The sequence below is a fragment of the Eubalaena glacialis genome, chromosome 15 (genome assembly GCF_028564815.1).
Source record: "Eubalaena glacialis isolate mEubGla1 chromosome 15, mEubGla1.1.hap2.+ XY, whole genome shotgun sequence".
In the NCBI taxonomy this organism is placed as follows: domain Eukaryota; kingdom Metazoa; phylum Chordata; class Mammalia; order Artiodactyla; family Balaenidae; genus Eubalaena; species Eubalaena glacialis.
Genome location: NC_083730.1, coordinates 90473309 through 90500962, shown reverse-complemented (window position 1 = coordinate 90500962; position 27654 = coordinate 90473309). Strand labels below are relative to the sequence as shown.

The 27654-nt window shown below is 49.9% G+C and overlaps 1 protein-coding gene across 2 annotated transcripts; it reads left to right on the top strand.

Moving 5' to 3' along the window:
* Positions 1 to 390: 390 nt before the first annotated feature.
* Positions 391 to 27654, top strand: SLC15A4 (solute carrier family 15 member 4). 2 transcript variants are annotated; one of them, XM_061169538.1, is made up of 8 exons: positions 391 to 982; positions 7575 to 7870; positions 10286 to 10454; positions 10889 to 10966; positions 11414 to 11582; positions 20900 to 21055; positions 22141 to 22299; positions 23870 to 26539. In XM_061169538.1, the coding sequence occupies exons 1-8, from the start codon at positions 458 to 460 to the stop codon at positions 23986 to 23988; spliced, it is 1671 nt and encodes a 556-aa protein (XP_061025521.1). In that variant the 5' UTR covers positions 391 to 457; the 3' UTR covers positions 23989 to 26539. The 2 variants fall into 2 exon arrangements, with proteins under 2 accessions (XP_061025521.1, XP_061025520.1); XM_061169537.1 differs by lacking the exon at positions 23870 to 26539 and adding an exon at positions 26573 to 27654 and having other exon boundaries at positions 395 to 982.

Sequence of the window (27654 nt, the reverse complement as noted above, 5' to 3'; positions counted from 1 at the left end):
TGCTCCCAACGTCAACAGAGCACAGAGAAACCTGGTCCCAGAGCAGGGAGGCAGGAGGCCGGGCGCGGGAGCAGGGGCCAGCCTGAGCAAACTAGCCTGGGGGGCATGCAGAGGCTGAAGCCACCGTAAGAAGTCTGGGTTCGGAACCTCGGAGGGCCTGCCTCTGATTTCACTTTCAAAACCCTCTCCGGGGGTCACACCCCAGCCCTCCAGCATCACCGCTAGCGGAAGCAGGTCCCCCGCCCGGGGAGGCTTCCGGGGCGGAACCGGAAGTCCAGGCGGGCGACGCTGCGGGCTCGCCCAATAGGACCGCTCGCGGGGCGGGGCGAGAAGGCCGGGGCGGCCCGTCTCGCGAGAAGGGCGGCGGCGGCGGCGGCGGCGGCTGGAGAGCCGGGCTGAGCCCTGCGCAGCGGAGCTGCCGGCCGGGCGGGCGGGCGGCCGGCGTGCGGTGGGGCGCATGGCGGGCGCAGGCGACGAGCGGACGCCGCTGCTGGGCGCGCGGCGGGCGGCGTTCGAGGGCCGGCGCGCGGCGTGCGCGGCCGTGCTGCTGACGGAGCTGCTGGAGCGCGCCGCCTTCTACGGCGTCACGGCCAACCTGGTGCTGTTCCTCAACGGCACGGCGTTCGGCTGGGAGGGCGCGCAGGCCAGCCAGGCGCTGCTGCTCTTCATGGGCCTCACCTACCTGGTGTCGCCGTTCGGGGGCTGGCTCGCCGACGCGCGGCTGGGCCGGGCGCGCGCCATCCTGCTCAGCCTGGCGCTCTACCTGCTCGGCATGCTGGCCTTCCCGCTGCTGGCCGCGCCCGCCACGCGCACGGCGCTCTGCGGGGCCCCCCGCCCCACGCGCGTCCGCAACTGCTCGGCGCCGCCGTGTGCCGAGGCGCCCGCCCGCTACTGCGCGCCCGCAGCGCTGTCCGCGCTCGCGCTCGTGGGCCTGGGCGTGGGCGCCGTCAAGGCCAACATCACGCCCTTCGGCGCCGACCAGGTGAGGGCCGCGCAGGTGCGGGCCGAGGGGGCGGGGTCGCCCGCGGACCGGGAAACCCAAATACCGCGGGGGACCGCGCAGGGTGGGCGCTGGCGCGCGGGGGCTGCAGACCGAGGGGTCTCCTTCCTTTAGGAGGGGGCCTTTAGGAGTTCGTGGAGGGGCCTTTAGGAGTTGAGACCTGGGGGAGAGCAGAGGAGTTTTTGGACTGGGTCTCCGCAAGTGCAAAGGCCCTGGGGCCAGAAGAGAGGGACGCTACAGCTACCGTGGCAGTCGTGTTGCAGTACGGAACACATCAGTGTACCAAGTCTGCACGTGCTGTACGCGTTAAACTTACGGAAGGTTATGCGACAAGTATGTTTCAAACAAAAGAAGAAGTGGGACCAGGGGTGGCAGGCAGGTGCTTCGTGATGAGGAGCTTTGTAAAGAGTTTGAGGTCTGTTTTGAATACAGTAGGGAGCCTTTTTTGGGGTTTGAGCAGGGGGTAATGTGATCTGATTTATGTTTCTAAAAAATTCAGTCTCTGTAGGGCGTGGGCCTGGCAGCTGTGTCCTGACAGCCAAATCTGGTCTACTTCCTGTTTTTGGAGGGCCCACAAGCTAAGAATAAGACTGATACTTAGGTTTTTGAACGATAGGAGAAAAGTAAAAAGAATATTTTTGTGGCAAATGAAGATGATAGGAAACTCAAATTTCAGCTTCTACGCATAAAGCTTTATTGGAACACAACCCTGCACCTTGCTGGTCACATATGCTGTGGCTGCTTTCACAATACGGTAGCAGAATCTAGTTGTGACAGACTGAACGTCACTTAAAGTTTAAGCTATTTACACCCTGCCCCTTCACAGAAAAAGTTTGCGGACGTCGGGTATAGAGACTAGGTTGTATGGGAAGTGCTGACGGCAGACAGATCAGGCAGGAGTCTGTTTCGCTGGCCAGGTGGGAGATTAGAGATTTGGACTAGGACGGGGGCAGTGGACATGGAGTGAAGTGGTCGATTCAGGATAAGTTATGGAGGTAGAGGGGCCGGGATTGCTGGCGGATCTTATGCAAGCAACAGGGAAGATAACTCCTGGGTTTTTGCGCTAAGTAGCCATGTGATTGCGAACATTTACGGAGGGCTTACTGTGCATCAGGCCCTGTGCTGAGTACTCTGTCAGTTCACAGGACTCCTCTGCTGTTACCGTGCCCATTTTACAGATGAGGAAACTGGGGCTTGAGAGGTTAAATCATTTGCCCAATGATACAGAGCTAGTACGTGACTGAGCCAGGGTGCAAGAGCCTGGCCTCTGAATCTGAACTTTAATCACACCTGTGAAAGGCGACGCCTTATAATGATGTTGGACATGATAGTTGCCTAATGTCCTGAATTCTTCACTTCCTTCTCTGCACCATGGAATGTGCTTTCCATACTTGAACTCATTTGAACCTCATGTGAATCTTATACCCATGTTTTAAGTGAGGAAATGGAGGTGCAAAAAGATTTATTTCTTTTGTTGTCCTCTAGGTAGTGAGTGGTCAAGCCAGGGTTTAGGTGCAGGTCTGATTTCTTAATGTGTCCTTTTTTTTTTTTTTTTTTTTCTTAATGTGTTCTTTAACTGAGATGGGCATTCTGTGACGGTGGCTTTGACCTTGGGGGTGCCAGCAGCTCACGGGCCAACCGCGAAGGCACAGGACTGGGAGTTACCCATCTTTAAAGACGAGGCCACAGGACTAAAGTGCGCCCTGAGTGTTCAGGTTATGCCCCTTACTGTACCGAGTGCTCTTCCTATGCGATCTTATCTAACACCTCGCAACAATTTATATCCCTAATTGTCCCTGTTTTACAGTAAACGGAGGCTTGGGGGGTCTGACCTACCCAGGTCCACAGCAGGTGAGTGGAGGAGCTGGGTTTAAACCCGGAAAGTCTGACTTAAAAATTCCCGCCCTCCAGTAGATAATAGACGAGGGATTAATATTCCTGAAAAGAATGAGTGGTTCTGTAGAGGTTCTCTAGAAGGCACGACAGAATTTGCGTTCTTTTGATGTGTAATTAGATGTGGACCTTAAAAAGAAATGTGCTCTTCTGCAAGAGAACTGACCTCGTCTTCTCTAACCTGACACTGCCATGGGAAAAGGAGAACCACTCTATATTTAAGGATATCAGAGAGACTTGACAGTCAAACACAACATGTGCTTCGTGATTGGAGCCCAGCTTCTCTAAAAGCCATTTATTGGGACGATTGTGCTAACTTGATTATAGACCACATATTAGATAAAGTTGCATTGGTGTTAATTTTCTTAGGTGTGATAATGGTTTGTGGTATGTAGAAGAATGGCCTTATTTTTAGAAGATTCATGATGAAATCTTTGGGGTGAAATAATGATGCTGTAACTTATTTTTAAATGGTTCAGCCATAAGAGTATTTCATATATATACAGAAAAAGAACTAAGGCTGTAAATGAAGGCTATAGAAGTGTATGCTTTACTATTCTTTTAACTTTTCTGTATGTCTGAAATTTTTTTTACTAAAAAGTTTAGGGGATGTCCATCAACTGATGGGTGGATAAAGCACGTGTGGTCTCTCCATACAGTGAAATATCCTTCAGCAGTAAAAAGGGATGAAGTACTTGCTTCAACGTGGATGAACCTTGAAAACATCATGCCACTGAAAGATGCCAGGCACAAAACACGGCATGTTATATGATTCCATTTATGTGAAATGTCCAGAATAGACAGACCCATAAAGACGAGGAGGTGCGTGGTTGCCAGGAGTCAGGAGAGGGGAAACGGAAGCTACTGTAAAAGGAAGTTTCTTGCTGGTGTGCCAAGAAATGTGGAATTGGATAGAGGTGATGGTTGCACATCTGTGAATAGACTGAAAACCACTGAGTGGTACATTTCAACAGGGTGAATATTTTATTATGAGAATTGTATCTCAGTGAAAAAAACATGTAAAAGGAAAACGTTAGTACCCTTCAGCCAAGGTGCTTGCTGTGTGCCAGGTGCTGGCTGGTCTTTGAAGGGGATTTGAGAGGCGTCCCCCAGAGGTGCCGTGGCTTGCGGGATCTCAGTTCCCAGACCAGGGATTGAACCTGGGCCACGACAGTGAAACCGCTGAATCCTAACCACTAGGCCACCAGGGAATCCTAACCACTAGGCTACCAGGGAACTCCCAGGATTTCTTTTCTTTAACTGAAGTATAGTTGATTTACAGTGTTGTGTTAGTTTCATGTGTACAGCCGAGTGACTCAGTTATACATTTATATACATTCTTTTTCAGATTCTCTTCCTTTATAGGTTATACAAGATATTGAATATAGTTCCCTGTGCTACACAGTAGGACCTTGTTGGTTATTTTATATATAGTAGTGTGTTACCTGTTAATCCCAAGTTCCCAATTTATCCCTCCCCCAGCTCTCCCCTTTGGTAACCATAAGATTGTTTTCTATGTCTGTGAGTCTGTTTTGGAAATAAGTTCATTTGTGTCATATTTTAGATTCCACATATAAGTGATATCATGGTATTTGTTTTTCTCTGACTTCGCTTAGTATGATCATCTCTAGGTCCATCCATATTGCTGCAAATGGCACTACTTCATTCTTTTTTATGGCTGAGTAATGCTTTGAAGGTACCTTTATGCTTCTCTATCACTGATGCCTTTGTCTGCGATACAGGGCCTCTAGGAAAGCCTCTGAGTGAGAGATGAATGGGGTCATGCTGTGCAGCCCTGAGAAGGAGGCCTTAGCTGACTTTTGAACGAAGATGTACACCACAGAGTCCAGGGGTGATGCTGATGTAAATCATGTCAGCCCTGTCTTTTCCCCCGAGTGATTAACCTTCCTCAAAGGTCACAGTCATTCTAAATGGATGGCTCCTGTAGTTGAAAGAGTGAACTGAAAGAACTCTTTTTTACAGACAAAGAGAGCAAAGATACATTTTTTCTAGAGGGAAAAAAAAAGTTGCGCTGTTGTGTGTTTAAAGGAATTTTTCCAAATCAGCCGACTGTCTGACTCACTCCCCAGGATCCTGTTCCTGTAGCTGCACTTCTCTGAGTTGACCGCAGCGGTGTCTTTTGACCGGTCATGTGATGGTGCTGTTTACCCTTGCTCGGGTAGGGCGGGAGGCAGGTGTACGGATGGTGACGTAATGTGACCCACATGAAGTGCGGGTGTCAGTCCAGGGCACGGAGGCATGTGACCTGCGGTTTATAGGAGCCGGCAGGCTCCTATAAGAAAATCACTGCTATGTGGTTATTTAGGGTCTAGTGATAGGCTTAGGTTCCTGAAGTAATTTTAGTGAATTACACTTGGAACTTCAAATAAGTCGACTGCCAAGTTTACCAGGATGTGTGCCGTGCCACTGTAGACACTGGGAAGGGCCGAGATGAAGTTCAGTTAATACGTATATTGTCTGCTTTTTTTTTTTTTAATTTTTACAAAATTAATTTATTTTTGGCTGCGTTGGGTCTTCATTGCTGCGCGCAGGCTTCCTGTAGCTGCGGCGAGCCGGGGCTACTCTTCGTTGCGGTGCGCGGGCTTCTCATTGCGGTGGCTTCTTTTGTCGTGGAGCACGGGCTCTAGGCGCGCGGGCTCAGTAGTTGTGGCTCGTAGGTTCTAGAGCACGGGCTCAGTAGTTGTGGCACACGGGCTTAGTTGCTCCGCGGCATGTGGGATCTTCCCGGACCAGGGATCAAACCCGTGTCCCCTGCATTGGCAGGCGGATTCTCAACCACTGCGCCACCAGGGAAGCCCCTGCATTAACTTTAGATATTATGTTTACTGGCCCCCTTTTAAGCTTGCCCTCCACTCTAATGACTTGTTTTTATATCTTTAGTTACATTTTCTCTGTAACCGTGTCTGCTTACAGTTTTTTCTTCCCTCTGGTCTGTTTCCAGGATAGCATGAATATTTGAGTCCATTTTAGTGACATTTAAACGCACTGTGGGGACTTCCTGGCGGTCCAGTGGTTAGGACTCCACCCTTCCACTGCCGGGGGGCCCGGGTTCGATCCCTCGTCAGGGTAGTAAGATCCTGTAAGCTGCATGGCGCAGCCAAAAACAATAAAAAAATAAACGCGTTGTGTTCTCATGGAGAGCTGTCTGTCTTAGAAATGTAAGACATCCTCCATACAGATCATTTATTCAGTAATCATGCCAGCATTTGGTCTAGGACCTCTGTTCACTTCTGACATGGGTGGGAGTCAAGTTTAAGCTCCTCCTCCTCCTGCGGTTTATTTAAAACTCAGATTTTCAGTTTGAGACGGTGGTTACCAGATAATTACTTCAAGCATATTATTTGTTATCACAATATCCATGTTTAATCATTTTGGATTAAATTTTTTTGGAGGGACAAGCGGTTTTGACTGTATATTTATGCCTGTACTTTGATCTTAAAAAGTAGAGGTTAAAATGTCATGTTGCATAACATGAGGGCTGAAAAGGTGGTGTCTGTGCGTCACAACTGGTTGTTTAGGCCCCCACTGAAAACCTCCTCTCTCACTTAGGAAAGGAGATTGCTCTGTGGATCAGAATTCACATCTGTTACTGGACCAGGAATTGTCCAGCCTTTTCGTAACCTGTAACTTAAGGACGAGACAACAGAAGTTCCCAAGACAGCAACACCTGACAGTCTTTGTACACGATCCAGCGTCAGCCTCTAGCTAATAAAGTTTGTTTAAACATTTTATGAGGTGAAACTGGCTAGGAATGACTCTGGCTGGCGCAGAGCACATTCCCGTGGTGTCCACGCAGATGTGAGAAGCCATCCTCAGGGAGGGACGTCACGGGGTGCCCACCCCACACGGACTGTCCCCACCAGGACAGGCTCCGGCTGGGCAGGTCTTGTGGAGAGTGCGCGCCTAGAACTTGCTTGTGTTACCTGGTGCTTGTGTTTGTCTGCGTTCAGGAAATCAGTGATTTTTGCGCCTTCCAGGGATCTCTGTCCTTATCAGAACTTCTCCTGATTCCGGTGAGAGGCTTCCTGGTCTAAAAATAGCATGCGGTTTTAGTTTGTCTGTAATTTTCCCCTTGTTCCAGATTTATCAAGGCGTGGAGCTATATGGCTGTGAGTAGAAGTCCTCTGGAAAGTTGTTTAAAATGCAGATTCCTGGGCCCCAACCCCAGAGATGGTGAGTGGGTAGTCCTGGAACGTGGGTCCTGTGAGTCTGTATTTTTAAGGAGCATGCCAGGCGTTTCCAAAGCAGGTGGTCCATGGGAGACACTTGGAGAAACTCTCTAGGATTTGTTGGATTTAAGTATAGTTAAGATAAACACTACCCAGAATCTGTAGTAATTAAAAGCGTAAGATACATTTTTTTGGTCAGGGGACCCTCAGTTGTATCTGTAAACACCATTTTGATTGATTGGCTGCATTTCTGGTTTTTTTGGCTGCATCTTAGTTCCCCAAACAGGGGTCGAACCTGGGCCCGGGCAGCGAAAGTGCAGAGTCCTAACCACTGGACCGCCAGGGAATTCCCATGTGCTGCATTTCTTAAAGGCTGTGATGACAACAGTAATTGATATAAAGATATAGTAATATTTGAAAACATCGTATATGTTTTTCATCCTTGAGGATGATCACACGTTTTTAAGTCTCTTTCCTCCCGGTTATTTTAGGTTAAAGATCGCGGTCCAGAAGCCACGAGAAGATTTTTTAATTGGTTTTATTGGAGCATTAATCTGGGAGCAATCGTTTCTCTGGGGGGCATTGCCTACATTCAGCAGAACGTGAGCTTTGTCACCGGCTACATCATCCCCGCTGTCTGCATCGGAGTGGCTTTCGTGGTCTTCCTCTGCGGCCAGACCTTCTTCATCACCAAGCCGCCCGATGGCAGCGCCTTCACTGACGTGTTCAGGATCCTGGTGTATTCGTGCTGCCCCCAAAAGCGAATCAGGGAACGCAGTCCTAGTGGGTGAGCACTTTATTCTCATCACAGGCTCAGTTTTCCACGTGACTTACCAACCGTCATAAATAAAGTGCTGGCTTTTGTCTGTCCTGTGCTCACCGTGGAGGGGGACACGGGGCTGAGGTTGAAATGTCTCACACCAGCTCCAGGAGGCGGGTGTGAGGTACTTCTGTCTCCATCTTAAAGACAGACCAGCGGCTTCCCTCCTGGGCTCGTGCTTTTCATTTCTAACCTGCACGTTGACCCTCCTCTCACTGCTGATGTAAGATGGAGGCTCCCGACGACGTAGTCGTGTATGGTGATAAAGGCAGAACCTTGCCGAGGGCATCGAAGAGCCAGTGTACTACTCGATGCATTCCTTTGGGTGAGAAACCAAGCAGTCGCTTACTTGGTCGCTGCCTGTCTGTGCTCCTTAAGCAGGAAGCTGCTGCGCGGGTCAGCGTGGCCCGTCCCCCAGGGGTCACTGCAGCTGCTCTTTGAGAAGGGCAGGAGAGCAGAACTGAGATGCAGGTAGGGTGACTCCATCATCCCCTTTGCAGGGGACTTCCCGGTTTTAGCACTGTTTGCCCACGACCTGAGGTCTTAAAGCGCAAAGTCCCGGGTCCCGGGGAGTCCTGGGCAAACTGTGGCGGAAGGTCACTCACCCTAGATGCAGATTAATGAAGAAAAGTCCAGAACTTAGCTCAAAAAGAGACCTCAGAATTTTTTTGTTGTTACTTTTTGATGTATAAGTTACATGGAGTAAAATACGTCCCTTTTACCTGTACAGTTCTGGGAATTGTGACAGATTCCATCATGTAACCAGAATGCAGTCAGGATACAGAGTATGTCCATCCCCCCAGAAAGGTCCCCAGGACCCTTTGGAGTTGAGCCTCTCGGAATATTTTGATCAAGGCAGGTGTTGAGATGGGCGCTCAGTCCCTGAGCCAGAGGTTGACATTCTGCAGGAACCTTCTTTCTGCAGGCCGACCCTGCGTCTGTCTGCCTCCTCATGGCTTGTCTGCGTGTGTCTAATTTATGTCCTTGGAACCATAACAGCTGTCTGACGTTCCTCCCACGTGGTAGACTTGAAGCTGTACCAAAGCAGCTCTGTGGCCCCGCCCCTTCGCTCCAGGCTAAACGTCTCTAGTTGCTTCAGCTGTCCCCGTGCGGAATTCCGGCACATCTAACCGTCCCAGTGCCCTGGAATTCTAGTGGGTCGGCGTGGCATTCAGACCCATAACTCAGAACTGCAGCTGCTGGGACCACACTAAAGAATTTTTCACGGTTGAAGCCTCATTGCCTCAGCAGCAAGCAGTAGTGCTTTACCGGGGCCTCATTTTAATTAGGCAGAAGCAAGGTTTCAGATCCTAGATGTTTAGGCTACAGATTGAATGCCATTAGCAAAACATATCGTTAAATTTTCAGTGCGTCTGTGTGGGTGGTACCTGGTAGAGAGTTCTGCGAGAGAACACCATTGCTTTGTGGACACTTGGGTTTTCATGGACACATGGCGTGGTGAAGTCAATTTGGACTTAGGAATCTGTTTTCCCTTTAGGTTGGCTTTTGAAGTCTTAGAAAAGGACCAGCTTGCAGAAAAGTTGATGGTCTAGAGAATTCTCCAGCTGTGCTCTCCTTATGCACAGGTTAGGGCTGTACGACCTTGGGCAGGTTAATGACCTTGTAAAGCCGTCTTTTCCTTCTCGTGCGGTGGGAAAGGTCCCCTCTCATAGGGTCAGTGCGAGGCCTCAGTAAGCTAGTGAGAGCCCGGTTAACGGTAGCTAGCTGATGAGGGCACTTTTGTGGAAGGTCACATCGTCACGTTATCGTCATCGCCAGGAGCGTCGCCCCTTCCCCTCTCGGCTCTTCCGTCGCCGAAGAGCTGGTGGCTTCCCTGCGAGCCTCCCTCCCAGTCACACTGGTGTAACAGTAAAGCAGCTCGGGCTTGTAACAAAGTCGGTGTGGTCGTCAAGTCTTGATGTGTGATAAATGACCTAATTTAAAATCCAAACAGTCCGGCACAGTAATTTTTCAAATGCTCACCCAGTGATGCAGCCGAGGTAGTTGTCATCAGCTTCGGATGAAACTGCGGGCCTTCCTCAACACAGTGGGGCTGGTGGCCAGTGTGACAACGCTGGGGCTGAGGTCAGCCACCTTTCAGACGGTGAGGAGCGATCCTACCGTATCTCCTAGTCTCAAGAAAAGGATGGTGGCCACAGTCTCACTCTGGCTAGGACGTCCTGCCAGCTGTGTCCATGTGTCCCAGTGTTGAGGAATAATCTAGGTAGCTGTATTGGGTGGGGACGGTTAGTAGGTAACAGAATGGAGTTTAAGCAAATTCAGCACAGCAAGCTGGTTTCCTACCTCCAAACTTAATTTGTTACCAAATAATTGATTTCTGGGGGTGAAAGAAAACTAATTCCTTCATTTTATTTCCCAAAGTGAAGGCATTGGAGTCTTTCAGCAATCTTCTAAACACAGTCTGTTTGATTCATGTAAGATGTCTCATGGAGGGCCATTCCCGGAAGATAAAGTGGAAGATGTGAAAGCTCTTGTCAAGATTGTCCCCGTTTTCTTGGCTTTGATACCTTACTGGACAGTGTATTTTCAAGTGAGTGGTGACATTCAGGTTTAATTTCCTCTTATCTCCCCGTGAACACTACCCCGGCACTTGTTTTGGCCATCACCGAAGTGCGCAGGGTTCCTGGCTTTCTTTGTCATGAGTCTTCAGGATCTTGGACTCTTGTTTTTAGTTACGGACTCATTTTTGCTGATTGAAATGTTTTGAAAACCTTAAAACGAAGCTAAGAATGGGGATGCTTCTGTTTTTCCAGACCCCGCCTTTTAATATGGTTTCTCATTGGGATAATGGTTACTCCTTTTTCAAAGTTCATCTCCAGACGACTTTTATGGTGACCAAGTAATTGACCCATATTTTCAAACCTGAGCGTTGCAAGTCTCAGCACAGTGTAGTCTGGGGGAGGGCGCACGCCGTGAGTGAGTGACAGCCGTGCTCATGTAATGACAGCTGCTTTTTACACCCAGATGCAGACGACGTATGTTTTACAAAGTCTTCATTTGAAGATTCCAGAAATTTCCAGTATTACAACCAATCCTCATACGGTGAGAACAGTTGAAATGATCTGAAAATTGTCTTTGGGGGTTTACGTGACAAATGGCTTCCTTCTACCAATGGTAGATACTTTGTAACGACAGCAGTTAGCTTGAACTAAAAGCATTCCTATTAAAATGGAATTTTTACTTATTTCTGAGACTGTTTCCCATTGGTTATATCCTTTGCTAGATTAAGTTGAGTCCTGACGTTAATATTTCACCTGATTCTCCTTTCCCCCGAGAAAGCACAGAAGAACAAATGCAACTCCCTTTAGAAATGGAAGCCTTTTCTCAGTACCAGTGTCTTGAGACGGACTCTTTTCCTAGGAGGTTATACGTTGTACGAATGAACTATTCTTGAAATAAGCTTTTCCCGTTTAGCTGTTAGTTGTCACACGAGTGACTGCCGACGCTGCAGGAAAATAAGCAGGTGTCTCCTGTGTTTCCCGCTCGCAGTTTCCGGCAGCCTGGCTGACCATGTTCGATGCCGTGCTCATCCTCCTGTTAATTCCCTTGAAAGATAAACTGGTGGATCCCATCTTGAGAAGAAACGGGCTGCTGCCATCGTCCTTGAAAAGGATCGCGGTGGGCATGTTCTTCGTGATGTGTTCGGCCTTCGCAGCAGGTGAGAAGCCGTTTCCGGTTCTGGTTGTGGGTGATGCGGAAGGTGGCCCCACGCCGCGTGGCGCTCAGGACGTGTGTGCACTTCAAAAGAGAACACGTACGGGTTATTCTAAACCTGCGTGGTGTTCATTTTCCAGCTTTTCATTTATGAAGCGTAAGGTGTTTTTCCTAAGGGTTTGTCTGTTGTTTTGTTTTTAGAACTGTAACCGGTGAAACGCTCTGGAAAGCGACTTGTGGGTTGAATCAAAGGCGGCTCGTTGTCTCCTAGTGACTTAGATTTCAGACGACTGTTAACTGCTGGGTAGATGAAATTTCATAAATTAAAGTGTTAAATAATCCTCAGAGCTGTGCTTCTTGACGTCAGGTCCATTAATCAGCTCCATATGCCCTGAACCCTTTGCACTTTTATGTAAAATTTCACGTGCATCTTCCTGGAGAGAAAGGTTTTTTTGTTTTGTTTTTAAATCAAATACAGGTTTGTAACCAGCCTCCATCCCCCAGAAAAAAGGAAACAGGTTAAGAACTAATGCCTGAGTATTCCAGCACCTTTTGGGGGCTCCATTCTGTTTGCATAATTCTTAGATTCTGAAGTATAAGCTGACATATCGTGTGCTGATAAAACTGAGGTGTTGCTGACTTTCTTCCCTTGCTTTGGAGCTCTTCCTTCATTAATGTTTGAAAATGATTGAACCGTGAAATAGCTTAGTTATATAACAAGACAAGCAAAGCTGATATTCCTGAATCACCTATATATCATCTCTGTTATAAGGGATATAATGGTAAGCACGGCTGAGATGGAATTTAATGTTCTCCGACAGCGCTTCACAGCAGCCTCCGTCCACTCTCGCCAGGGCGAACGTAGCACTCAGTATAGTCCTAGCTACTGATACAGTACTCAGTGGATTTGAAGAAATGAGTCCCTAGGCTTAAGACTCCTAGATTGCAGACACTGGGACATCTTAGGGGACAGTTTTGTTCTTTCTTAATCAAATAGGTAGTTAAAGGGAGGGCGTGTCTGAATGCAGTTTCTGCTGTGTGATTTCGTTTCTCGTCCAGTCCTGTGCACATGGGGAAGTAAAAGCCAGAGCAAACGAGAGCTGGATTACAGCGGGGCTCTGATTGCAGGTCTCGTGCCGCAGCATCGGTGATGGGCAGAGCCGCTGTGCCGGGGTGGTGCCCTGAGTGCCTGCCGTGGGCCCGGCTTCTTCCTGGGCCGGGGAGCCCCCTCTCCGTGCCCCGACCAGCCAGTCGCACCCCTTGGAAAGGAGTCCTTGTCCTCTCCCTGTGGGAAAGGGGGGGTTGCCGGTTCCCCAGGCATTTTCTAGCGGACTCCGGCTTTGGTTCCTCTAATACCGTCTCGTCTTCCAGTTTCATTTATGGCTGGATAGCTTCTCCGGGCTGCCCTGAGAACCCCGGGGGCTTCCCGGTGGTTTCTTTGCCTGTTTACCTGGGAAGCGACAGCAGATGGGTGACTGTTGTCCAGCGGGGCAGGCAGTGCTGTCTTAAAAGCGCGGGCCGTGCCGGCAGTTGACTTCCTGCTCAGCAGGTCGGGCTGCGGTCAGGTGGCCACGGGCGCCTGAGGAGAGGCAGGTGCCCTGCACCGTGTGACCAGGACCGCTCTGAACTTCAGCATCTGAATTGATCATTTACGCGCGGAAAACACCGCTGAGGCTGGTGTCCTAAAGAGGCTCTCTTTGCTGAGTGGCCAGATGTTGGGAAGGAGCTTAATGGTCACTGGTTTAAAGAGTTTAAATACCTGGCAACTGGACTTGAGCACAATTTATTAAATTTAGTGTAAGCAGTAACTGGTGTTTCGTGCCGTTTCATTTCCAGCTCCAGTGAATGTTATTTAACTGAACATTAATGACCTTTGAATAGAGACCTGAAATCATTACAGCAAACCAAAGTTTTAATAGAAAAGAGACTATTTTGCCTTTTAACTTACTACATTCACCCATAATAAATCAGGATCTTCCGTTTAGTACCATCCCTGCCGGTAATAATTCTTTCTTCAGATTTTCTTAGATGAGAATCAGGCATGTCTAAGGGGTTTCTTCTAGTCTGCTTGAGAAAAAAAGAAGTGTGTTAATTTGTCAGATTTCCTTTCCCCTTAAAAATTGTGTGTGTTCTTAATTTACTAACATCATAGATGCTCACTGGAGAAAAGGAAACCTTAGAAACATAAAGGAGAAAATAAAAATCAACTGTAATTTCCCCAGGGATGCTCATTCCTGGGATGGTGTGTATCTGTCTAATCCCGTTTGTGTGTCTCTGCATACATACACACACACCTTCTGTGTTTTTGCGAAAATGAGATCCTGATGTGTAAGCAGATTTGAGCCTGATTAAGGAAAACTAAGTGTAAGGAAACCATAAAAGTATAATAAAAGCTATGCTTGTTACTATTAGGGGGGTAGAAAAATCCCCCAAATACAGATGAGCCATCTCCCCTCATTTCCCTCCTCCTCCTTTTCCTTCTTTCTCTCTCTCTCTCTCTCTCTCTCTCTCTCTCTCTGTCTCTGTCTCTCTCTCTCTCTCTGTCACATACACACAGATTTAAGCACTCATAATTCCACCACCCAAGGAAATCCTCTACCACCATTCTGCAAGTGCATGGGAAGAATTATGTATGATGTGATGTGTGTGTGTGTTTATACTTCCTTTGTCACCTGCTTTAAAAAAAAACCAAACAAACCTAAAATATCCTTCCGTGTCAAACATTCACGAGCAATCCTTTGTTGTTGGGTGTTTAGGATTCTAGTTTTCACTGTTACAGTAATCACTGCAGTGGAATTGCTTTACTTCTCGAATCCCTGGAAGCGTAATCACTGCATCCTTGTTTGATGTGTGTACATGACAGAGTTACCTTCCGTCATCCCAGGCTGGCGGTACCCATCCGTGTGCCTCACGGTCTGCTCTTCCACTCGGCTGTGCCATGGATGCCCTATTACCACAGCGGTTTTTAGGCAGGAGTCCGTGCCCGGGCTTCAGGGCATGGAGAGCAGCCTGGAATGGAGACAGAATCATCTGAGTGCCTTTTTCTGGGTCATAGCTTTCATTAGGAAGGAGTTCGGAACCACTGGTCTACAGCACTGTTTTAAAAACTGTTATCACAGAGTCAATCCACGGTCGTTAAAAATACATAGATAAATGTGCGAGGAGACCTAAATTCACCCCTAATCCCACCATCCAGTGATGACGCCTACACCTGTGTTTATATCTTCCTAGAATACTGTATTACAGCTAAATTGTTCTTTTTTAAACAACAGAAATGGAACAAACTATTCACAGTTTATGAGCTATTTTTGTATACTATATATAATACATACCATTTTTCCAAGTCAATTACAAATTTAAATTATGGTTTTTGACAACGACATCATATTCCATTTGGGGCCGTACTATCAGTTTTTAAAACCAGTCCTCTTATTAAACGTGAGGGTTGATTCCAGTCTGCCCTACTTGAAGCAGTGCTGTGTGTACACCTTGACACGTCCGCACACGTGTGCCCATCTCGTATGAAAGGGCCAGAGCCGCGTGCCGATGCGAGTCTGATCTCACCGTGCCCTTGTCACACTGATTATTGTGTTCTGTTAATCTTCTCTTATCTGAAGGGTTACAGCATTGTATATCTTTAATGTGTACTATGAGTGATCTTAAGGCTTTCCCAAAATGTGTCAGACATTCTATTCTGTGTACAGTTCGTGTGTTGTGAACAGTTTTCTAGTGGGTTTTTCTTGTAATAGAGTGTAGATTGTCACTACTCAGAATTTTATCTCATTTTACAAATATGTTTTTCCCACTTTTTTCATTTTCCCTTTAATTTTGTTTATGACATCTTGTGAAGTCTTATATGCTTCTTCATTTAGGTTCTATGCATTTTATATTAGGTTTATTCCTAACTGCTTCTATGTATTTTGGTTTCTCACCTAGGAGATTTTTTAAAATTCTGAGTTTCAGTGAATTATTTTCAGATGGTCTCTCATCTTGAAATTAACATAGTTTCTTTTCCTGCCTTCTTTATAAAAAGAAGGTATTTATTTATTTGTTTATTCAGGCCGCACCGCGTGGCTTGTGGGGCTTTAGTTCCCCGACCAGGGATTGAACCCGGGCCTGGGCAGTGAGAGCGTCGAGTTCTAAGCCCTGGACCGCCGGGGCGGGGGGGGGGGGGGTCCTGTTTTCCTGCCTTCCTGCCACGCCTCCCCGTGTCTCTCCTTGTTTGGCAGGGCGGCCCGGCCTTGTCTAAGGCTGCTGGTGGTGATGGACGCCCCCCTGTGTCCCTGACTTCGCTCAGAGCACCTCAGCTCCTCACCGTGGAAAGTTCACTCTCACCTCTTGGTCTGCATACGGACTCCTGACGATGTTAAATATCTAAGCTTTATTTCAAGTTTGTATTTTTGGCAGAAATGAATGTTGAGTTTCTCTCAAATATCTTAGTTTGGTTTTCAGGAGGATCACATGCCCTCCTTACTCCACCCCACCTCCCTGCCTTTGGCTGCTCATGTTTTTTATTTATTTTAATATCTGGTATTTAACTGTTCCTGAATTTCTAAAATACACCCCGTTTGTGGAAAGGCCTGATTGGGATCTGCTAGTTCCAGTCTGCTCAGTAACCTGCTTTTATGGAGCGGCTGTGCGTCTCTGTCTAACCAACGTCAGTCCGGTTTGGTGTCAGGGTTATACAGCTTCATAAAAGGTGTTGGTAAACTCCCTATCTCTTTTCTTTTGTTAAAGAATAAATTTATTATTTATTGACTTTTGGCTGTGCTGGGTCTTTGTTGCTGTGCGTGGGCTTTCTGTAGTTGCAACGAGTGGGGGCTATTCTTCATTGCGGTGCACGGGCTTCTCATTGCGGTGGCTTCTCTTGTTGCGGAGCACAGGCTTTAGGCGCACGGGCTTCAGTAGTTGTGGCACTTGGGCTCAGTAGTTGTGGTTCGTGGGCTCTAGGTGCAGCTCGTGGGCTCTAGGTGCGTGGGCTTCAGTAGTTGTGGCTCACGGGCTCTAGAGCACAGGCTCAGTAGTTGTGGCACGTGGGCTCGGTGGTTGTGGCTCACGGACTCTACAGCGCAGGCTCAGTAGTTGTGGTGCACGGGCTTAGTTGTTCCGTGGCATGTGGGATCTTCCCCGACCAGGGCTCGAACCAGTGTTCCCCTGCATTGGCAGGTGGATTCTTAACCACTGTGCCACTAGGGAAGTCCAAACTCCCTACTTCTGAAGGCAGGGAGTATTTTAACAGGATGAGAATTATCTGTTTGCTCCCCGGAAGTTTGAAGTCTTTGCCTAGAAAATCATATGAGTACATCCTCTCTGAAAGGAAATATAACTTTTACCTTTTTCTCAGTTTTGTACAGATCTTGTTTTTTCTTGAATCATTTAAGCTTTTTATTTTTTTAATGTCCCTAGTAAATCATTTATTGAGTTTTAGAAAAATTGTTAGAGTGGAGATAAAAATAGTGTTTTAAATAAATGTGTTGTGTTTCCTTCCTCGTTTCTAGTTTCCCTTTTTTATGTGCTCTTTTTTTATTAGGCTTGCCAAGACTGTATTTTATAATTTTTCCTTAGACGTCTGTCTTGAATTTATCATTTGATTGTTTTTATGTTTTCTAAGTGAAGAATTTAAGATATTAATTTCTATTACCTTTGGTTTGTTTTGTGGGTTTTTTTTTTTTCTCATTTCTTGAGTTTAATTCTTCACATCTATTTGTTCTTTCTTGCTTAACAGTAAAAACCACATAATGGCATGAATTGGCCTGTTACTGTTGCTTTACCAAGGTCTCTTGCGCTTTGATTTGTTGTAGTGTGTTTTTTCTTCCTGCGAATATTGAAACTATGGTTTTTATTTTCTGTTTGATCCAAGAGTAATTTTAGAGACGTTTTTTCATTTCATAATATGCTTTTGTTTATCCTTTTGTTAATGTAAAAGCTTTAATTGAGTTGGGAAAGATCCTGGCTTTATAATTCTGTACCGTGGACTTCAAGGCATCCATTTTGACCAGTGTTACTTTCTAGAAACGCTCGTGGGGTGCTGCATAGGATGGCTCGCAGGTTGTCCTACCGTCAGCTGAGTGGGTCGGATCCCTTGTAGCAGGAGCCCTGAAGTCCAGTGCTGCCAGGGGCCTGGGATCATGGCGATGGCCTGTGTGCAGGGGATGCTGCGGTCTGGGCGGGGTCTGGTGAACGCGGCAGCGCAGGCCCGTTAGAACGGAGCCCCGCGAGGGCACAGGTGTTAAGTGTCCATAAAGTTCGGGACCTGGGTCTGCCCTTGGGTCTCCGACGCAACCAGTTGCCCGGCAGAGCCTCACCTTTCCACCTGCTTGCTCTGGTGAGGACCTGGAGGGCTCGTGTGTCTCGGAGCCTCGCTGCATTCCTAGCAGATGACGGCGTTTCGCTCACGAAGGTCTGTGGCTTGCGTCGTCCCTCGGGAGGGCACGCGCCGTCCTCGGGCAGTAGCGCTGTGGCGGGAGGCGCACCCGGGGACCCTCAGGCCCGGCGGAAGCCCAGCTCACACCCCGACGGTCGCTGAGACCCGGCGCCCCTGTCTCTGCCCGGCTGCCGGCTCCGGCTTGCTTCTCCCGGGCTCGCGGGGAGCGTGGACGAGGCGGTGCCCGGGCGCAGGGCCGTGCGCCTGACCTTCGGCGTGGTCTCCTGATGCCCGCGCGCTGCGGTTGGCACGCCTCCCTTCTCGGTGGCTCTGCTCGGCCTCTCCCTCACGCAGACCTCTGCTGCTTTACGCTTCAGTTCTTGCCTCGCCCGCAGCGTTGGGTTTTCTTTCATCTTGACGTGATGTGAGTCGTGTCTTTAACTGAAGAATTTGGCCTGTCGATGGCTCTGCCGGCTCTCCCAGCATCTGCCCTTATGTTGGTCTGTGCCCATGCTCCTGGTCCCGTCCGTCAGGAGCTCCGCCGGCCTCTCTCCCGGCTGCGCAGCCCCTGCGTTGTCTGGAGGGCTCGCGCTCTCCCTCGGTCTCTGTTCTCTGCGCTGTCCGGCCGGCCGGCCCACCAGAGAGGAGCTTCAGTGATTTCTCACGCTCTTGCCTCTTGGGGCTCGACCCTCGTTATTTGTGTCCCCCTTGCCAGCGCCCCTTCGTTTCCGTTACTTGTTCACCCCCAGTCCTCACGGAGTCGTGCTTTCCTAACTAATAAGAGCGCAGAGCAGATCCCGTCCGACAGTTTACTTCCGTTCTCTGCCAGGCCTTGCAGAAGTACTAGATCCGTGTATCGTCCCCACCGGTACTGCCCCAACACGCGCACGCACGCACGCACGCATACACAGAGACACACACATGCACACATGCGCACACGCACAGACACACACACACACACATGCACACACACAGACACACACGCAGACACGCACATACACACACACAGACACACACGCACGCACATGCACAGACGCACACGCGCGCGCACACACACGCACACAGAGACACACACACGCACAGAGACACACACACACACACACACACTCGCACTGTCTTAAGCCTCTCTTGCCTTTCCTGTGGAGGACAAGAGACTTCTCCAGCTTCAGTATCTAGTCCCCTAAAACAGGCTGAGTGGGTGCTTCCCCCTCTGCTCTTGGATTGGACGGAGCCCTTCCAGCTAGAGGGTCGGTGGCCGGCACAGTGCAGTGATCTTCCGGTCTCAGGGCAGCGGCCCCGGCTGGCTGGAGCTCGGCCCACGCAGAGGAAGCCCACAGTGCTTTATCCTGTGCGTTGAAGGCACTCCAGCCGGGCTGGCGCCACGGCCCCCTTGGTGCTGCCCGCTGCCCTGCCAGGGAGCAGAGCTGTCGCTGTGGACAGGGCCCTTGATGCCACCCACCAGCGTCCTGAGAACCGCTGGGCCGAGCCGCACGCGCCCCTTTCCAGAGCAGCAAGCGCTCTGCCGTGACCGCTCTGCACGCCTGGGCCCGCTCTGTGTTTCTCCGTCGCAGGATGGGTGTGAAGGTCGACTCACCTCTGGGAGGTCTCTCTTTCCCTTGGCCCTTTGTTTGGACATTTCATTTGAGATGTGTTGTGGGCTGCAGATTCCAGAGTTTGTCTTTCATCCAGTCAGTCATACCCTGGTCCTTTCTCATGCTCAGGTTTTAAAAGGAGTATTTTTAATACATTCCGTGTGGTCCTCTACCCAAACTCCTGTCCTTCCTCATACGGTTTTAAATACGTATATTTTTACATATACATTAGATATTATGGCCCGTTATTTCATTTGCAATTAGAACCCTTTAAAAACAAAACCTAGCGACATCTTTACCTTAAGAAATTGGTCCTACACGTTGTTGTTTTAAGCTTTATTTTGATCTGCTTATCTTTTGTTTTGTGGAGAGTCGCTGTTTCTGATCTTGCTTATTTTCCCATGTCTTTCTGCCCCGCGAGACAGATGACCGATGATCCAATGAGGTCTTGGTGCTGCTGAGGGCAGAGGGTGGTTCGAGAAGTCCGGGCTACAGTCGTCCCCCCTTACCCCTGGTTTTGCTTTCCGTGGTTTCAGTGACCCCACGGTCAACGGTGGTCCCAAAATACCTGCAGTACAATGAGATATTTAGAGAGAGGGGAGACCACCTTCACGTAACTTTTATTACAGTATATTGTTATAATTGTTCTATTTTATTATTAGTTACTGTTGTTTATCTCTTACTGTGCCTGATTTATAAATTAAACTTTATCAGAGGTATGTGTGTGTAGGAAAAAACATAGTACATGTAGGATGTGGAACTGTCCTGGGTTTCAGGCATCCCCTGGGGGTTTTGAAGGTATCCCCCAGAGATAAGGGGGGACGACTGTAGTTTGCTGATAAGGTTAAGCCCGTCTACACAAGGAAACTGGCATTAGTAGTAGTAGTGGTAGTTGTAATAGTGATGACCATCAGTGAATCAGCTTAAATCCCTTCTCTTGAAGGGAAAAGCATCTCCAAATGTATTACCTTCTGATAAGTAAATAGCATGATTAATCTTTTTATTGCAGGACTGTTTAGCTTTCCCCTGCTCCTCCTTTTAAAAGAAATAAAAGGCGTTTAGGTGAGCAATCCAGAGATGTGAGGATTGCGTTAACCATGTTGAACACTGGTTTTATGAGGCACTGCAGCGCGTCCCCATGAAGTATGGATTATGTGACCACTGTTTTTTAGTAACCTTCCTTGGAAGCTGAAAGTAGGGAGACTCCTGAGGTCGGGGGGTTCTGGGGGAAGCTATGTCATTGGGCATTATCCTTTCATGTGTTTCTCAGAATCATCAACAGACACCTTGTACCAAGCATCTAGTTTTTTAGTTTAATTGCAAATGTTAATGAATAAATGCTCATAACCTACTTATGAACTGTAGGAATTTTGGAAAGCAAACGGCTGGACCTCGTGAAGGAGAAGACCGTTAACCAGACCATTGGAAACGTCGTTTACTACGCTGCGGATTTGCCAGTCTGGTGGCAGGTCCCTCAGTACTTGCTGATTGGCGTCAGTGAAGTATTCGCGAGCATCGCAGGTGAGGCTTCCTTCCTGTTGGGGCGTCCGCGACCGATCCTGTCGCAGCGCGGTGAAGCCCGTGCCGTTTCCTTCTTTGTCAGGCTGCGTCGAGACAGAAACAGCACAGTGCTCGGTGGGTGCTGGTGGGCAGCTGTGGTGCAGAATGTGAACTGGTGGGGAAAGAGCAGTGCTACGGCTGAGGCTCTCCTTTCTTGGTATAAAAGGATCCCCAAGACATCAACGTGAAGTTCACCTACCGTAGAGGGTCCGCAGGAGAGAGGATAGAAGAAGGAAGACCCCCCCGTAGGGGCTGCCTGGCACTTGCTAATAACCGAGCCCTGCTGTCCTGCCGCCACGGCCGGGCCTCGGGGGTCCCTCGCTGCCTGGCTCTCAGTGTCTTCGTTCAGATTTATAAGGAAGCAAACCTAGTTTTTAAAACCTGTTCTCACAGGCCTCTCTTCTCTATTGGTGAGATCACGTGGTGACATGTGGACACGTAAATCCTGTGCAGGCCCGTTCCCAGCTGCTGGGAGCGAGGGAAGGAGAAAATGAGTGACACCCAGAGCGGTGGGGCTGGGAGGGCGGCGGTTTTCACCTCTCCTGCCTCCTGCGGAGCTCACGCGGGCTGGCTGATGAACTTGTGGAGGGAATAAGTCGCACGGGGTGGCCCTTTCTTTAGGGCACAGTGCAAATCTCCATGTCTGCTTATTACAGCGGTGATTCGGTTTATAGATGCACCTGCTGACACTGTTCTAAAATACCGTGCCTGTCAGATAGAATTCCTGAGTAGATTTCCCCATTTTAGTGTAAGTACTTTGTGCGCAAACTCCCATTAGTTAAGAATGTAGGCAAATTTTGCTTCTTCAAGCTCTTTCTTTCCATGAGGAACGAGAAATTCCAAGAGCTGACAAGTCAAATGCTGCCTTCAGGGGTGAGGGCGGGAGGTGACTGGCCACCTCCCGGAGTCTCTAGGGGCTGTGACTGCAGGAGGCGAGCAGCCAGCCCGGGTGCGGTCTCAGAGCCGTGCCCCAGAGCCCGGGGGTCCAAGGGCAGCGGCACGGGCGCCCTGCTCCTCTCCCAAAACGCCCTCCTTTTCTTCCCCAGGCCTGGAATTTGCGTACTCGGCCGCCCCCAAGTCCATGCAGAGCGCCATCATGGGCTTGTTCTTCTTCTTCTCCGGCGTCGGGTCCTTCGTGGGCTCAGGACTGTTGGCACTGGTGTCCCTCAAGGCCATCGGGTGGATGAGCAGCCACACGGACTTCGGTGAGGCCCCCCTCGCGGCCCCCCTCCCCGTCGTTGGCAGTGAGCAGCGCCCCCGGCCTGCCCCCTGCGCCCCGTCAGACCGCCCGCCTCCCCTCGTTTACCCACGTCCCTGGTGGTCTCCTGGGCACGGGTGGGCCTCTCCTGCCCCAGGTCGGTCTCCGGCAGCAGCCGTGTGGCTGGTGCTTTCTCGGCGCGTCGGTGATGAGTAGACTGACCCTCCCACCTTCAGGTCCAGCGCTAGTTTTATTTTATTATGAGGCAAATAAAATCTGTATCACAAACTTCCCTTCATTTATCGGGTTGGCCAGAAAGTTTGTTCGGTTTTAAGTAAAGCCACGTTTTTCATTTTCATGAAGAACTTTATTGAACAACGTATTCACTAACCTAACGAACTTTTTGGCCAACCCAGTATCTTATTTTCGTATTTTTTTTCTTTTCCTGATGGTACCTTTTCATTTCCTGCTGTTAAAAAAAAAAAAAGAGATAATAAGTTGCCTTGTTAAAAACAAGTATTACTCACTGTCAATCATAATGGGATTTTACAGCTAATACCAGTAGGTGGCATTTGAGCAAAATCACTCCCGAGAGGTGAAAGCTTTGCTGTTTCCGTATTTATGATAGCCTTTAAACAGACCCAGGAGATGGAGGTGTGTTTCTTCTTTGTGTGTTTTACCAGTAAAAACCACCATATTGCTTTTCCTTGTGTAGGCATGTGGCATTTGCCGTCCCCTGTAGAAGGAGCAGCAGGTGTGATCCCAGATTTTGCGGCTTCTCTGTGCTCAGTGCCCCCTGGGTACTGAGCCACTTGTAGGTTCTAAATCCCCTTGAAAATCTGGTGAAAGCTTAGAGGCTGTTCTCCAGAAATTGCAGAATTCCAAAAGTCCTCCCATGATTCAGTTAAAATTCCCGTCTTGAGGGGGGCGTTTCGGCCCAGAGACCCCTGATGCAACTTCCAGAACCGGAGCCCCTGCCGCCCCCGGGCTCCATTGGTGATGTGTCCAGCTGGTGCGGCTGTGAGAGCCAGTGGTGTACGGGGCAGGCCCTCCTGGCTGTGCTGAGGAGGGTCTGTGCCCATTTCTCCTGCCCCTCGGAGGGTAAGTCCAGTTACACAGGGTTCTGGGAGTTCTCCTGCGCTCTTGCTGTCACGTAATCTGTTTTGTACGTGTGACAGACCTCCTTCAAAGAAAGACTTGTTATAGGGACCACACCTCGGTAGTTCTTAAGATATAGATTCTGTTTTTTTACTCTCACGTGTATCTTAAAGGATCGATTGGTTTTTGTCATTCTCATTGCTTTCCAGTGATTTAATCCATCCCCCCCCCCCCAGCCATTACTAATTTAATAGCTGGTAGTTTACCTGTCATTCATCCTTTACTTCTGACAGGTAATTTTAAAACTTTTCATGGTGAGGTTTATGTCCAGTATTGACGCGCGTGGCACACGTGGACAGATGTGGGACCTGGATTCTGTTTGTTGTGTTATTTTCACGAGAGAGAAGCGCCTTGTCGTGTGTCCTGGGTCGGCTGCCCTGTACACGGGTGCAAGGTAGTCTCCCCTTGTTTTCCCTCAGTCTCTTCTGCCCGGAGCCCCGTGTCCAGTGATGTGAGAGGACGTGGCAGGTCGGCTCCCGCTCGGTTAGGGGCAGGTGGCTGTCATGGCGGTGGTTTGCAGAGAGACTGGGACAGGTGACACCTCCTCCCCCCGCCCGCCCCCCAGTCCTTGTTTCTGTAGGAGCAGCAGGTGTGATCCCACATTTCACGGCTTCTCTGTGTCCTGGGCTCTCCCCGCTCTGCCCTTCGGCAGGTCCTGCCTGCATTAGGGCTCAGGCGGCAGTGGGGCTGGCTCAGCGTTTCCTGACTGACACGTGGATAACTTCCTGCCAGGTTCCAGGACCACGTCTGAAGGAAGCGTCCCCAGATTCTCACCTCGTTGTTTTCCGCTCTCCCTGTCCTCCCCAGGCCTGCTTGTCCTCATTATTATTGTTATTTAGATGGGGGGGTCACATCCGTACTGTGAAGGGCACCGGTCTCAAGTGCACAGCTTGGTGTGCCTTTCATCCAGATCAGAATGCAGGGCGTGGAAGGGTCCCTTCTGTCCTTCCTGAGTTCAGCCCCCGGCCCCCGACAAGATGAACTCTGTTCTGACGTCGGCCCTGCTGAGTCCTGTGGCCTCTCTCGTCCTCTGCCGCGGCCGTGGCCGTGGCCTTTCACTCAGCACTGAGTTCCCAGGGTCATCCCAGTGAATGGTTCTTTGTTATTTCTGCGGAGTATCCGTCGTACGAATAAGTCAGAATTCACTTATCTGTTCTGCTGCATGTCGGTGTTCGTGGGGTCTCCAGTTTGAGGCTGTCACAAATAAAGCAGCTGGGAATGTTCTTGTACATATGTTTGGGGGACACATGAAGCTTATTTATTGGGGCCCAGGAGTCTGTTTAATCAAATATGAAACACCCAAAATTTACCGTCTTTATATGCAGTTACCTTCTGTCTGTGAAGAGGCCCAAGAAAGTACAGGGTGATCACTTCTAGGTGGTGGACCCAGTTCTGAATACCCTTCCTGACGCCAGACTGCGACCGGCCCTGCAGGGAAAACACAGTGTACAGTTTGCTCGGCCTGCCAGCTTTGAGCTTTGCAAGCTGTAAATGACTCTTTAGTTTGGGGAGATGGATGTTTCAGAGCTGGCACTTAGAACGGCGTGATTGGTGGTGTGACGACAGCCTTGCTGCGTTGCCACCAACCAGCACTGCAGCGCTGGCGTCTGCAAACCAGGGTCCGGGGTGGACCGGGGTCTCTGTGACCAGGGTGGAGCCCGCTTGCAACGAGCACCAAACCGCTGCTGCAGCTCTGTGGCCGCTGCTGAATAAACAGCACAGTCAGGTGGAAATTCCCGTCTTACTGGGTCTCTCCCCGAAGCAGTGGACATGTGAAATCGTTGTCTTCTACAGCCTGAAGGAGTGAGAATTCTTCAAAACATGCGAGTGCTTATTATACAAACGTGTGTATTATATCTGTTCATTAGTTCTGTTAAATACAAGCAGTGTTAAACATCTGATTTTAATGAGTATACATTCAGGTAGAAAAAGGAAGCTCCAGAATAACCCAGCTTGACAGAGACCTTCAGAGGAAAGGAAGTCTGGCGTCTTAAATAAGCCAGTGGGAGATGCTTTTGAAGCCGGTCAGAGAGCACAGCCGCTTTCTTCCTAAGACGCCAGCGTCCTCTAGAGGCGCTGCTGACGAAACGCCCCTCTCTGCTCCTCTGTTCGGCAGTGTGTCCGACCAGCGGCGTCAGCGGTCCACCGTTCCAGGGCGGTGGCGACGGCTGTCTGTTGGGAGCCGGGGCGGCGCGCTGTGTGCGGCTCTGGTGTCCCCGACACACAGCCCTGCGTCTCCATGCTGCGCGGCCGCGTCTCAGGGGACAGACGGCAGGTTTACAGCCCTGGTGGCCCCGGACCTACGTGTGGACTGGGGCTCCTAACGGGGCCCGTGAGGGGGAGGCGGCCGCGTGGCCCGGGTGCCGTTTCCACATTTGACAGGCGGGGAACCTGGGCCCCGAGACCCAGACGCCGGGGTCTGAGCCTCCCTGGTGGAGGTCCGCGGTCCGCGCCCCTAACCTCCGCCGCCTCGGCACTGGTCGGGCACCGAGCAGAGCCTCGCACGTAGCACGCCTCGCGTGGTGCTCGGGGCAGAGTCGGCCATTCAGTGTGTCAGCTCTGAGGGTGAAAGCGGGCGCCTGTGTCTCAGCCTGCAGCCTGAAGTTTTTAAGGAGAAATGTGAAAACCAAGCTGTGCCTCCCCCTGGCGCGTGGAGTGTGCGTCCAGCCGTCTGTCCCGGCCTGTGACGGTGCTTTGTTTGAGGTCAGGTGACGACACGGGAGTCCAGCACTCACACCTGACGTGACGTCCAGGCTGCGTCCTGGCCCGATGCGCGCGCGGTCTTGGCGCGTGTGCAGACTGTAGACCCAGGCGAGGAGGGCCGTCCGCTGCAGGATCTGGCGTGGAGACCGTGGGGGGCTCCTCCTCACGTGGGGAGCAGGAGGCCCCAGCCCGGAGCCCGTGTTGAGACACAGCTGACTTCTCAGTGGCTTTGGAAACAAAGCACTTGTGTATTTTGAATTAGGGGTAGGATTCTTTTCTCTCTTTCTTTTTTTTCTTTTTTAATGACCACAGTTAAAAGTCACCCTGACCTTCGTAGGAACCAAGTTAAATACATAAAATCTTTTAAACTCTCTCTCTAAGTGCAGCTTCCGTGCTTCTTTTTCTTTTCTTTTCTTTAGGCAACATCAACGGCTGCTATTTGAACTATTACTTTTTTCTTCTGGCTGCTATTCAAGGAGCTACCCTCCTGCTCTTCCTTATTGTTTCCGTGAAATACGACCTGCAGCGGTCGAGAGCAAACGGCACGCCCGCCAGCAGGAGGACCTGATGCTCCTGCACCCCCGTCAGGTCTGTTGGACGGACAGATGGCCGGATAGATCCGTGGGAAGGTGCTCTGGGGGCTCGGAGAGCAAACGGCTGACTTCCCTAAAACTTGCATGGTGCCGGGGTTGGTTCCTTCTTTTCCCCCCGGCGGCCTAGGTAAGTGCCTTCCTGTGGTGGAGCCCTGCTAAAGGCCCCTGGTCACCCTGCAGCTGGTTTGCCCTCTGACAGACACCTGCTGCCGCGGCGCAAAGTCTCGGGAGACGACGCCTGCGCTGGTTGGCCTCCCGGTGTGTCAAACAGACCTCGTCCTCTCCTTCCCACAGGACACGCTCTCGCTTTCTTCTCCTCTGATGAATAAACATCTGTTTGTGTTGAGGAAGGGGAGGGTTTGTTAAGAAATAGAAGTGTGTGGTCAGGTGCTGCCGAGGTTTTACAGAAGAGTCCCGTTGATGGTTTGTCTCCTGAGCCACAGGTCTTGCCCGTGCAGGTCCTCGGCACAGGCCGCCGGTGGCTGTGTTCGTCTGCCGCTTCACGTAACGCTGAGCGCTTAAACCGTCGCCATTGCTTTCTTGTTGCTCTCTCCTTAAGAGCGTGATGTTTCATTAAAAACTATTTAAGACCGTGTGTTCCGTCTCGACCTGCAGAGCAGCCTAACGCGTGTTTTAAACCTTGCCTGGTCAGTCCTTGCGTACAGTTTCATTCTGGTACCGTCGAGACTAAAGACCCACCACGGTGGGTGGAAGGAAACCCCTCTTCTGAACAGCACTGGTGTGATTGGAGACGGTGGGGAGTGTTCATTGTGAACCGGAGCTGTCCGCAGTCACCGACTCTGGTCGTGGTGTTGTACGCGACATGGGGGTTCTCATTTTGTCTAATAAACTGTTGTCTGTTTGTTGCTGTATTTTTGGTATAATTTTATTATAAAAAGCACCTCGAA

Excerpts from the sequence above, each read along its gene's own strand:
- SLC15A4 (XM_061169537.1), top strand. The coding sequence starts at position 458 with ATGGCGGGCGCAGGCGACGAGCGGACGCCGCTGCTGGGCGCGCGGCGG. Across the intron at positions 10,967-11,413 it reads TTACAACCAATCCTCATACG|TTTCCGGCAGCCTGGCTGAC; the intron begins GTGAGAACAGTT and ends TCCCGCTCGCAG. Across the intron at positions 22,300-26,572 it reads GAGCAGCCACACGGACTTCG|GCAACATCAACGGCTGCTAT; the intron begins GTGAGGCCCCCC and ends TCTTTTCTTTAG.